A 13,678-nucleotide genomic window follows, 5' to 3' on the forward strand; every position below is an offset into this window, starting at 1 on the left:
AATGAACCCGCCTTCCAGATTGGTGTGAAGACAGAAGTGAGGTGGGGGGCGGGGAGGGGGTGTGAGAGATCCAGGGAAAGAGATAGGGAGGGAGAGGAGGGAAGGAGGGAGGGAGGGAGGGGGAGAGAGAGAGAGGGAGAGAGAGAGGAGAGAGGGAGGGAGAAAGAGAGCAAGGAGAGAGGAAAGAAGAGGAGGAGGCGGCGGCGGAGGAGGAGGACTAGTGTGGGGTGGAAAGGAAGAGTGAGCGAGAGCAAGTTGAGGGGAGGGGGTGTAAGAGCCGGTGAATTCTTTTTCTTTTTCTATTATTATTTTGACGACTCCCGAGTTGCGCCCATGCTCTTGTCAGCTTCGTTTTAGGCGTAGCATGGCCAGGCAGAAGAAAATGGGGCAAAGCGTGCTCCGGGCGGTCTTCTTTTTAGTCCTGGGGCTTTTGGGTCATTCTCACGGAGGATTCCCCAACACCATCAGCATAGGTAAGCGACAGCGAGCCAGCCAGTGGGGCCAGGCTCTTCTGCATCTGAGACAACTGCCCCGGCGGGGCTACCGCGGCCGCGCGGGTCCCCATCCTGCTTGGTCTGGGGACGGTGACTGGGGATGGGGACTGGCAAAGATCAGGGGATCTGAGTCCCAACCAGCTGGCTAGTCTGGGGAGTGCTAAGGATGAGAGAGGGGTCTCCTGGGGCTGATGGGGACAGCTGCCTGGTTTTCCAGCTGGGAGGAGCAGGGGAGATAAGCAGAAGGTTGGGATGCTGCAAAGGGGCGAAGAGTCGCGGCTTTTTAGCTTGCTGCTCTGGACTTTGCCATGGCGTGAGTGCAGCCACTGGAAGTTGTCCCAGGGTGAAGCTGCCTGTCTGGTCGCGTCAGGGCGCATAACCGGGCTGAGGCTCCCTGTCCCGCGTCTTAGGCTCCAGGGAAAAAAGGCTAGTGCTAGGGAATGTGTGGAACCCACTTTGGATCCACCAGACCCGGGCAGTAGCCAGGTTGGTGGCGAATGGGGTAGGAAGTGGGGGTGAGACAAGGAGCTGAGCGGGCGAGCAGCGAAGTCACGCAGACCACGAATTCATGAATTGCCGCTGTGTCTGTCTGGAACCCAGCTCTGGGAGCCGGAAGGGAGTTCTCTCTGATTCTGTCTGTATTTACAAGTCCAGAAGTTAGAATTGTTGCCATTACTGAACTAATCCCCTGAATTGTCATGAGGGAGGTTGGCTAATAGAGAACGGGATGGAGCAGCAAGAGGAATAAAATTGTTTTTCTTTCTAACCTCTCCCTTTACCCCGGTAAAGATGAACCAGCTGTGGGGATGGGGGTGGGAGTAGAGTGTACGTGGGGGAAGGCTACCGCCTAAGAACCAATTTCCACTCTTGGACGCCTCGTCCTATGCCAAGGCAGCCCCCTCTTCCCTTTCTTCCTTCTCTCCAGCCTCTTCTCTTCAGTCTAGAGAAACCAGGTTTCTCTTGGCCGAAATCTGAGTTCACAAGTCTGGAGAAACACACAGGTTGAAAACCAATCCTCAGTTGCGCATCCCAGTAATACTTAGAGGTATCTGGTACCTAGTGTTCCCCACTTTCTAACTCGTCCTAGGGTCAGGGGACACAAGCCAAATCTCGGTTCTTTTTGCTTATAGGTGGACTTTTCATGAGGAACACTGTGCAGGAGCACAGCGCTTTTCGCTTTGCTGTGCAGTTATACAACACCAACCAGAACACCACTGAGAAGCCCTTCCATTTGAATTACCACGTAGATCACTTGGATTCCTCCAATAGTTTTTCTGTGACTAATGCTTGTAAGTAGATCTGCTTTTGCTCCCTTTGGGACCTTGGGAACCTCATTTACATTTTGCTTGTGGTGCTGGGGGTCTGCTGTGTGCTGGCTGGTGATTTCCTCAGTAGACATTTTAGGGGCTCTAGTCAATTCTGGTTTCATGTTGCATAAATCAACCCCGGAGGATTCTGCTGCAGGGCTGAAAGCAGTGGGCAAAACTCAAGGCAGTGGACAAAACTCTGTTGTGAATAATGTTTGATGCAAAAGTTTCATTTTTCTGCCTGCTGAACTAGCGTTCCTTCCCCCGCACCCCACTTTTTTTTTTTTTTTTTTGGCTGGGGGAAAAGAAAGAAAAAAATAGCATGGTTGTTCAGGGAAATTGCTTCAGATGGGATTTAAAAAAGAAGCAGCAGCAGTTTCTTGATTGAGTCAATTCAGGATGTACATTATTTGAGTGTTAAAGCTAGTGACTGGCAAGTAAAAAGAAGCTAAAACTGACAATTGCCTAATATGTAAGAACCAAAATATGAGGAATTCCGCCAACAAGTGACCTTGAGGGACATATTAGTCTGGTTTCCCTGACCTCTTTCTGTCCTAGACTATCACCTTTCTTACTGAGAGAGCTCTGATAGGAACTGATAAGACTACAAACTGATTGCAAGTGATGAGTGCCTGGAAAACTGAAAGGCAGGGAGAAGACAGTTCTCAGATGAATATTTGAAAAGCTAGTTCTTTTTCCTCTGGTTCCCCCCCCCCACCCCATCCCCCAGATCCCCTGATTGTTAAGGATAACACAGTTTCTAATTTAGAGCAAGAGGTTGAGGGGGAGGCTGGAAGGAGGAAAACTGAATATCAAAGGGAGGAATTTCATCAGCCCTAAAACCCTTTCTGAATTCCATAGTTGTGTACCATGATTATTCTTGTGGAAAAGAGGTATTTTAAAAAGTAAAACCATGGGAATCCAAAGGGCTAATAGCCTGCCAGACTAAAGATTTTATTTGAATGGAATGTTTTGTTAGAAAGATGGAGAATTCTTTATCCAAGCTTATTTCACTAAAAGTTTCACAACAGTGAGGCCAGTGATGACACAAAGCATGTTTTATTTTTATGGCTGGTGTACTTTTTTTCATATTTCTTTCAAGGGAAAATGATACTTATGTTTGATCAGGTGAAACTTTGTTTATGACTTCCTTCAAATTCTTCTGTCTCAAAAGATATGTAATTTCCATAACCTGTTGGAAGAGTCTCCAAAGGCACAGGTTCCCTGGATTTGAAGATTTGGACTAAGGGAATGGGGTTGAAGTATTCTTCAAGTAATGTAACAGTTATTAGTGCTGAGAAAATTTTAGCTGAAGGTACAGATCCTTTTATATATGTGTTCCCAGATACACAGTATTTGACGTTCTTTGGCTTTCCAACATTGATAAAAATAGGAATTTATTAATTCCAGCTAAGTGTGAAAGTTACAAAATGTCTGTCTATACTTTGCATCTTATTTCAGTAATCCAGGCCTGTCTCCATAGCATTTACAACACACATCTGACTCTTAATCCTGCAGCACTGTGGTCTTGTCAAGAGGTTGAATCTCAAGTGCAGCTTCCTAAATATCAATTAGAACAGATTTACAACCAAGTACATGAAACTACCAGCATTTATCATCATGTTGTTAACAAATAATATTTATTTCATCTCCATTCGGTGTCTTTCCACTGACAAGGATTAGGATAAGAGAGTCATTTAGCTTCTCAGAAATGAATTGATTTCTGAAGTTTTTGGTCCTGTTTTATGGTTGAACCAGACTGAAATCTGCCAGCCTAGGATCATTGGAACACTGCCCAAGGAGCTATCAGGAAATAATACTTGCCATGTGAAAAATCTCAAGTTTGGGAATAAGTAATCAGTCACCCACATTCATGTTGAGTTGCCTTCACATCTTACCTCTCAGGGCATTAAAGGAGCAACCGTGGAGAAGGAAAACAAAAGTTCAAAATTCCTTACCCTAAATCCATAGCACTTCTACTTATGAAGCTAGGTTATGGCCAGGGGCTTGAGAGTAAGGAAGAAGGGGTGTGGCTCACTGTGCAACAAAAAACACAAAGCAAAAAGATGACCTTGACCTTAGTCATGCCAAATACACATGTATGCATGTACAGACACTCACCACAGATGGAAGAAATATCTAGAAACCAGTGATGTGTACCCAGCTGCCTGTTGCACTCTCAGACTTTACAGCTCAGAAGACAGAGGAGGAAAGCTGTCATCTTCTCTGGTCCCCGAAACAGTCATGTCTGAATGTCACAATCTTTGAAAGGGTGCCAGATCTCAAAGCTGTCTCTCAGCAGCTGCTGCCTGGTAGCTTAGTATGAGAAAAATGACTAGTCCAACCATATAGTCTGAGTGCCGAAACCAATGATTTCAAGGGGCCAAGGAAGACTTGGAAGTATCTAATCCTCCCTTCCACCTGGCCTTGATGATTATTTTTTTCTTGTATAGGTATAGGTTAAATATTTCAGGTTTGGCATACAATTCTAGTTCGGTACTAGTACTTGGTGATGACCCCAGATTCTATTCCTCCAAATAACTACCTGATTGTGCAGAGAAAAGCCTCTGTATCTTCTGGTCTGCTCTTCTCTGGAAGCCTAGAAAAATTTAAGAAAACCCCAGATGAGTCCAAATCTGGTCATCTACCTCTTCTATCTGATGTGATATAGAAGGGGCTGTTGAAATTTAAAGAAACTTCCCCCTACAGCCATGCAAAATTACTAGTTTCAGTTTCCCCTAGCACTATAATTGATCTCTTCTCATGATCTTTTCTACACCTTCAATTCTGAGACAGGGACATACTTTTTAGGGCATAGGTTCACAGGTAAACAGATACACAAAGAATAAACTAAATAAAAATAAAATAAAATGGTAATAACTTCTGTGAGTGCCCCATCCTCAACTCTCCCTTTGTATTGCCCCCCACTCCCATAATGTATTCAGAAGGCTCTTGCAATAAATCCCAGGCATTAGTTATTTAAAGACTCTTATTCACCAGCAACCATTTTTTTTTTTTTTTTTTTTGCACAAGCCCCAAGAGGTTTGCTTAAGACAGACTCTAACTTCATTCTGTGCCTTAAGAGGCCAATAAAAGCCTCCCTGGCTTTGAAAGGTGGTTCATTTGGGATTTCAACTCAGGGGTGAATTGAAGTTTATCAGCGAGACTCATCTGATTTCAAGCACATGTTCCCATTTCATAGGAATTAATAGTTTGATGCCTTAATTTTCAATTTAGCTTGATAAACCCAGAAAGAAAAATGGTGAGAATATTCAGGTTTCGGGATACACGCATACATAAACATATATAGATACCCATACCCATGTGATCAGTATGTATGATAAGAGATGCACACACAAGTAAGTTAGTATCTATTCTTTAAAAAATTGGATTTGATTATCCTTGGGCTTTAGGGGCTGTGGAAATAACAAGGGACTGCAGGGTCCCATTGCGTGGCTTTGCTGCCCTGGTTCCTCAGGAAATGTTGTCGATTCCCTTGAAGTCCCCTCCTGTGTCTTGCTGCTGTGCACTTGTAGTGCACTCCACACTACACCGCCCCAGCCTCTGCAGTGTCAGCTCATTAGCACACAGATCTCATATTCCCTCTCCGCACTGTCATTGCAAAAATTGCTGTTGTACACCTTTACAGCCAACAAATGTGCTCGTGGATTACGCACTGTTTGCAAGAAGCAGGAAAAAGGCAAATGTAACCTTAAAGGTTATTCACCATGGAATTGTGCTGTAAACGCGTTGACTTAAATAAAAATCTGTTGATGGAGGTGCAATGGTGATGGTGGAACTGAGAGTCGGACTTAGGAGTGCAAGCTCTAATGGAGCCTCAGGCAAAATCTCTTTTGCTGGCTAAACTTAACCCATCAGCAGGAAATTTTTATTCCATTAATTTTTTTTCAAGCCATTTGAAATATACCTGCTAACTGAGAACACGATCTTTTTATAACTGAGTGCATTTTGCTTCCAAGTGTACTTACCGGAGACAGGTTTCCGTCTCTTGCCTACAGAGTCACAATCTAATTATCTAATTATTCTAATTGCCAAGATCCGTTTAACCATTTAGGTCCGTTTGGGAAGGAAATGTCTCCCTTGATCCCATGCTCTGCAATTTGGTGAATTTTGTTTTGTTTATTTGGGTTCTGTTTGGGTGTTTGTCCTTTCCACTTAAGCTTTGGAGCCAGGGTGAAGATCCCAGGATCACAGCTCCTGCTCTCAAATAGATCTTCACATCCTAGCCAAAGTCTCCTCTGGCTCCACCACTCCCACAGGTTCCCCATCTTTGTGCCTTTGCTGCTCTCCTTCTCTCCTGTCAGCTGGCCATTCTTCAGTAAGCTCACAAGCTTAGCCCACTTCTCAGCCCCTCTGGCCAGCTGGCTTAGCTCACTGAAGCATGAGCAGTTTGCCTCAATGGTGCCAGTCAAAGATTTAAGTCACCTTCTCACAAGGTTTAATATGGGTTTTTAAAAATCTATTTTTTATAGGGGGAGGAGGAAGCAAGGTGATGCTGTTCATTTGGGTCATAAAAGTAGATGGCAATCAGCAGGCTGTAAAGGTGAGCTTCCTGCAAAGTGTGTTACCTCCTGTACAAGGCAGCTTCCCATCGATCTACAAAATGGGGATGGGGGAAAATAGAACTGTTTGAGGGGAAAGAGCAAAGAGAATTATTTTGTTCTGTATCTGTGCTTACTGAAAAATGGTCCATGATTTTTATTCCTCTCTGGAATTTTAACTTTTTTCCCTAAAATGAAACTAGTTTTTCAAAACCCCCTACTTTTGCCTGTGTAGAAGTTGTTTTCTTAATTCTGCATTTCCCTCCCTAGTTTCTAAGACTGAAAATAATAGGAGCTGGTTCAGATTTTCATTTTATGTTTTTGACTTCTGATATATTTTAAAATTTCATTGTTCTGGGTAGTCAGAGGTGATTGGCTGGTTTTGTTATAACAGATTGAAAAGTAAATGAAGCTGCTGAGGTGGTATTATTTGTCTTCCTTTGTGGACAAGAAATTTTTCATTTTAATACAATCAGTTTAAGGATTAAATGACAACATGGATTTTAAGAGAGGGCCAGAAATTTAGAAGGTAGAATTCATAGCTTTGGGGGAGAGGAATAAACATTCTCACCAAGGTGATTTACTTTTAAACTTCTTAGATGGGGCTGCAAAAATATGTAAAATCTCATGAGACTTGCTATCTCCTATGAAGGTCAAGATAAGCATCTGTGTACTTTACCCACTCCATTAAAAAAATCAAGTTTTGACTTTATTCTTTTGGCTTTGATACTTTGTGTCTAATGAGATGAACCCTCCACAGGAGGGTGTAATTACTGCCCCAGGTGGGGACAATGGTTAGTTTTCAGCAGGAGTGTAGGAGTTGTGCAGACACAAAAGAACTCCCTCCCTCCTCAGGGCTGCTCAGGAAATGTCTGGGCTATAGACACAGAGCTGCAAATAGCATCAGCCTCTGTGTGGGTTCAGCCCTGAACTACGGCAGCCACCCACAAAAGGGGTCAGTCCTTAGCAAAAGGTTAACATGGACAGAATTTGTTTCCCCCTTGTTCTATCTCTTCCATTGCCATTATTTTCTCCTGCTCTGTCTGTCCAGTTCATGCCCTTTTCTGGGTCTCTACCTACTCACTAACTAGCCCCTGATTCAGTTGTTCCCAGCACACTAGACCTAAATCTATTTTGTGTCAGAATATCTCTGTTCTTAGTCCATCCTCCTCAGAGACTGCATTCACATTTGGGGGTGACAGCTTTTTAACTAATACAGAAACACAGATGAAAGTGGCAAATGAAGGATCAATATACCTAACAAGGAAGCATTTGCTTTGAAATCAGCGACTATGTGAATCATAATGTCTCAATTTCAAGGCAAGATTCTTAACTGGGGACATCTCTGGATATGATGCTCAGAGTGGCTGTTCACTCTTACCCAAAACAAAAGTCAGCTGGCTTTAGTCATGGAGGACATTTACAGGCCAAGGTAAAATACTAGTTACCCAAAGTATGTGAGTACACCAAAAGCATATGCACCTACAACTTCCCCTTGGTAAACCTAAAAGTTTTGAGGGTAATTTGGGAAACAGCCAAAGTTCACAGACACTCATTTTATTGGAGTCTATTATAGTATCGGAAGCTACTTTGTAACCACTTGCAGGAAGTGTAGGGCACAAAAGGATGGTCAGAGGAGGGGAGAAGGATAGTAAGGAAGTTGGCCCTCAAGCTGAAAGTTTCCATTCCCTGGGATTGCATATGGAATGCCATGTTTTATGAAGCAATATCTCTCTCACAGACACTAAATAATAGCTTTATTTAGAGGCATTTGCAAACCTAGCCAAGAAGTGTCTCCTCTACATTCTCTCCATCCCTCTCTTGCCTTGGCTGAAGCATACATTCTGGCTTCCCTCCTTATGGAAATAACCAGCATACTCTCTTCTGGATTTTCATTTGAGCACTGATGAGAGAAATATGTGTTTGCATCCTTCAGTCCAGACCTTCTGGCTCCTCAGTTTCCAATTGTCACAGGCTTCTTAAGCAATTATCCACAACCCAATCATTATTTAGTCCTTATGTGGAGGAGGCAGGGGAGCAATGATAAGAATGAGATGAGGAAACACAGCTAGTAATGATCCCTCAACACTCTGTGGCACAATTCAATGTAGAATAGCCCTTCTCAACCTTTCACGTGCACACTGATCATATGGGCATCTTGTTAAAATGAAGATTCTGATTCATTGGGTCTTCTGTGGAGCTCAAGACTTTGCATTTCTAGCAAGCTCCCCAGTGATGCTGATGCAACAGTCCAGAGCAGGAAAACTATGATCACCAAAGGAAAGGTTCTTTCAGACAAGCTTTTACCCATGTTCATACCTTTTTGCCTTCCAAAGAAGGTTCTATAAGAGACACATTTGGCCCATTCTGACTTAGAGATATCTCTATCATATTCCCAACAGCCTTGTATCCATGTCAGGCAGGTAGGTGGCATGATTAGATGTCTAATGAGAGCATTCACATGGAGTTAGATTTTGTAAGGAATGTAGAGGGGAGACTAGAAGGCAAGCTGAGAGAGGAAGTAGCTCATGAGTCAGGATGACAATATCTTGGCTTCTTGCCACACCCCAGAGTACCCCTTTTAGAAACAACCTGCTCAAGAGATCTGAGGTTGGCCTGTGGTTTCTACTCCCTTTCCACTTTGCTTCTCTGGGTCAAGGAATGCCAGAAGGAGATATGTAACATCTGCTCCTCAGCTGTCTGACTTCTCTTAAACAGAGTTAGAAAAAAAGAAGTACAACACAACTCATATCCCATCTGGTCCTATAGGATTCTAAAGAAGTGACTCCATTTTCAAGGCCTGTGCCAGGCACTCATTGATAAAAAGGAAGAGAAGTAATGACACTTCTAAAATACCTAAGCTAAGGACTACTCCAGGGATGTCATTAAAAGATTACCCAGTGTCATTTGAAGCCTGCAAAATGGCACTCAGTTTCCCTGAAATATTATTCCCTGACAGTTTACTATTAGTCTGAAATTCCACAAATCAATTTATTTGTGTTACTATACTGAAAACCTGTGCTAGAATGCAAGTGAACTATCTGGAAGGTAATGAGTTAAATCCTTATCAGCCATTAATATTTCAGCCAGAATTCTCTATTCAGCCAGAATTCTCTGTTCAGATTATCCTGCAGAATCCTCAGAGGGGACTATCCAAGACAGGTAAGTGACCCAAAATAATACATCTGCCCAAGAAAGTGGAGCATCAAATGGGTGGTGAACATTACAAAGGTTACTGGAAGACCCCTGAGGTTGAGAAAGGGTCCTTGAAAAACACTTTAATGCACTTTATCTATTTTTCAACATTTTATCTTATCCATGGATAAATTCAGGTACTTTATTCTCTAAGATCTTAGCTGCCATTCACCATATAGTTGCTTTTGACCCATCAAGTCATACCTTTACAGTGGCAGTAGGCCTGCTACCTGTTTTACACATGATTTTTTGCTGCAATAGATAATCTGAGACTCAGCAGTCTCCAGTTACTGTGGGAAATTTTCAGAAGTAAAATCAGTTTGTAGTGAGTATTTTTTAGAGTTTTAAAAATTGTTGTGATCAAAATAGTCCCCTCTGGGGGTGAGTATGTAGCTCGTAGTACAACATTTGCCTGCTACACATGAGATCCTGAATTTGATCCCCAGAACTGTCAAAAAAAGTACTATCTCAACTGTCCACAATTGGCTAATCTACCTCACCAATTACTCATTGCAACCAGTGCCCTCATATTTGCAGCTGCCCAGAAAGGAGTCAGGCTACCAGCAATGCATGAGATTAGGACCTTGCCCACAGAGGGATAAGTATGTGGGTAGGAGTGTTGATATAGGTCTCTGTATGGGTTAACAGCCTTAAAAATTTAAAGCAGAAAGGCCAATAATATTCAGTCAGCCAGAACTTCCTATAGATTCTCAAATATCCTTATATTTCATTGTAATTTCCAAATCTACTTGTTGATTAGATTAGAACAGTGTTTAATTGGACCACTTGCATCAGAATCACCGGAGATGCTTATTGCTTATTATATGAATTCTTGGGTCATACCCCAGATATATTGAATCAGAAAATAGAAGGATAAGCCTTTTTAACAAGCTCTATGGGTTATACTAATACTCAATTTGGGAATCACAAATTTAATAAACTCTGATACTACAAACAGATATTTGCAAATTCAGACTGAATGTTTATTGAGCACCCAGTAAATGCTAGGTATAGTTCCAGGTGCTTTCACATATATTGCTTCTGTATGTAAGTGAGGTGCTATTGGCCTATGAAAGTATTAGTGAGTTTGGCTCTCAGGTTGGAAATTCAAACCTTGAAAGATCTGATACTTACCTCAACTCATGGTCCCTGAGAGAAACAAAGCAAAAATGCTCTTTGAGATGCTAAGTAGAGACAAGGGAATGTTTTTCATTTTAACTATGCTTCTTTCCTTCTTTGCTTGTTAGCTAATGATTGGTCCTTAGCTATGCTATAAACTAGATGTCATGGTAAATGCCAAACCATTTGTTAAAAATAGACATATAGCAATTGGTTCACATTGCATTCATTGTGCCCTCCTCCCCATTCTTGCTGTCAACAAATTTAAAATCAGAACTGAAAAATAACAACTATCATTCATTGAAGCTATACCATGTGGAAGATACTGTGCTAAGCATTTTATATATCTTCTTTCATGGAATCTTCACAACATTTCCAGAAGGAAGGAACTCACATCCCCTTTTTATAAAAGAGGAATCAGATGTGGTTCAAAAATGTATAAAAGGCCAGCTCAAGGTCACCCAGTTAGCCAGCTAGGTAATAGAACCTGATAATTTCCTCCCTCAGTTTCAATTGGAGTTGACATCTCAAATGACCCTAGGAGCCAGACAGATCACACAAATGTGGAAAATGGACAGATGTGTCATAATAGGGAGTAGTGAGGCCTGTGGCAATCTAGAGAGTCTATGTCTCTATCTGAAGGCATTCAAATCCATTTTTTAAACTACTATGGGACAAACAGAACATTTGCAATGGAACATGAGGTGACTTGGATGCAAGGTGCAAATGTTTTGACTACACTACATTATACTGCCTTTCCAAGTTGTGGGAAGCTCTGTTAAGTGGTCTTTATAAGTACAAAGAACAGCAAAGAAAAGCTCTTTTCAGGAAAAACCATATTTTTTTACTTTCTCCTCTAAATGTACCATTAAGGTATCTCAATATGATAGAAATCTTTCCTTTGCACACATACTTGTGATCCTACATACATATGCAGTTTTTCCAGTAGCCTTCCATGGCTGAGTGCCAGTTCAACTCTAACCTTCCCCAGACAATGCTTAAACCTATAGCAAGGTCAGAATGCTGGCACAGAGTCATTAGCAAGTGCTCAGCAGATCAGAAAATGTGCTTCTGAGAGGGCCTGCTTTGGGAAAACTACTTAGGTTCCGGTATATGTAAAGCCATAACTGGAAGGCCACTGGATCAAATAAGAATCTGTCAATTATTACCTAGGGTAGAAGCTTCCCCAAGACTCCAAGAATGAGGCTCACTAACTTTAAACCAAGGTCCAAAATAGATATGCTGCCTAGAGTTCTAACCTGACCTAAGCCAACTTGGTCATTCACAACCATTAGGTAACTGTTGGTTATGAACAGCCTGCTGTGATTGGAGTGAGGCCTAAAGGTCTTTTCACCATAACCTCATTATCAGATATAAAAACAAACCTCAGACAAAATTCTGTTTCTTGTTAAAATAATAGCAAGCAAGCATAAAACAATTGGATAGCTTGTTCTTAGGCTCAGTCAAATTCAGCTCTTTCTTTTTAGGAGTTCCAACAGTGGCTTGCACAAAGGTTCACTTGAGGCAGACAAGACAACATCCCGATATCAAGATTTATTTAACCAAGACTCCCCATCAAGTGGCTGCCCACAAGACAACTGATGAATATAACCTGGGGTACCATTTATAAGGGATAATACTATAGAGCTAATTACATCCTTATATCTTCTTTCTGCTAGATTGGGAATACCACTACCCCTCTTCTAACCAACCCATAAGTGTTGAATGCTACTAATTTCACCAATGAGAAATTTCATGTTATTTACCAAAGCTTCTGATGTTCACTGGATATAAACTCCTGGGGTGTTTTTAGAATGACTTATTGATTAGAATTCTTATATGCTAGATAACTATTTCTGGACATTGTATTTCCCAATGGGAATAACTGACTATGCCTAGGATACAAACTATGATCAACCTACCCACGTATATACCACATAAGTCAATTGAAATCTTATGAAGTAAATGAACAGAAAATATAATGATTGAGAAATTATGTTTCTATGGCCTTAGGTAGCACTAAAAGCTGTGGAGGGAACAGGGATGTATGGGAATGAGCAGCCAACCAAGAGTTGGGAGGTCTGGGTTCAGCTCTGACCTCAACTTCCTAGATGAACTTGGTCAAGTTTTTCCATGTCTGGTTCTCGGTGTTTTTTCCCCCATTTTTAAAGTAGGGAGGATCTTCTGAATGATCTTTGAGATGTCTATCATTAACATTCATTGATTAATTCTTGTTCCATTTTACCATCTCACTTCATTTCTTAATGAGGACAATCAATCCAAAAAGGAGCCCTTCAAATTCTAATCTAGAAATTTCTCCTCATATTCATCTATTCTGTGCTTTTTAAAGACTCCATGATGAAAATATCAAATTCATGGAACCAATGGATAATGCTTCCAACTAGTTATGGATTATCCTGTTCATCCCAACTCTTCTACTTACCAAATGTGAGACTTTGGGCAAGTTACTTAGCTTCACTGTGCCTCGAGTTCTCCAATTTTAAAGCAGGGACAATAATAATTCTTACCTTGTAGGGTTGTTAAGAATTTTCAATGAAATAAATCTTGACTCCACGTAAAACACTTTTAATCATGTCTGATATATATTGGATGTTATCATCAATGCCAAATATTATTATCAGTACCATCACTAATTCAAGATCTTTTGAAGTTTTTGCCCTAAAAAGAGAAAGCATCATTTGAAAAATAAAAGATCTTATCATGTTAGGGATTTCCTTCCTGTGAATACCTGTCCTCTGAGAATTTCTATAGTTTTCAGTTCTTCCACAAACTGAAAAAAAACCATCACAACACCCCTTCAGAGTACCAGCCCATCAGCCTAACCTCAAATATCTCTCAATGTGTCCAAGCTTGCCCACCCAATTTACCTTTTGGCAGTGACAGATACACAGATACCTTTGGTGAAGAAAGCCTGAGATGCACATTTCTGCATAATCTAAGGGCTAAAGTATTCAAGGGAAGACCTAGGGTCCTCTTCCCC

General features: G+C 41.6%; 1 protein-coding gene across 2 annotated transcripts in view; it reads left to right on the forward strand.

The window, feature by feature from the left end:
* Nucleotides 1-364: 364 nt before the first annotated feature.
* Gria3 (glutamate ionotropic receptor AMPA type subunit 3) overlaps nt 365-13,678 on the forward strand; it is a 266,322-nt gene continuing 253,008 nt past the window's right edge. For both annotated transcript variants that reach the window (XM_077107716.1, XM_077107715.1), the window contains exons 1-2: nt 365-473; nt 1,625-1,783. In XM_077107716.1, coding sequence (XP_076963831.1) covers nt 365-473; nt 1,625-1,783 — 268 coding nt within the window. The remainder of the gene's footprint in view (nt 474-1,624; nt 1,784-13,678) is intronic.

The sequence above is a fragment of the Callospermophilus lateralis genome, chromosome X (assembly GCF_048772815.1).
Source record: "Callospermophilus lateralis isolate mCalLat2 chromosome X, mCalLat2.hap1, whole genome shotgun sequence".
Classification (NCBI taxonomy): domain Eukaryota; kingdom Metazoa; phylum Chordata; class Mammalia; order Rodentia; family Sciuridae; genus Callospermophilus; species Callospermophilus lateralis.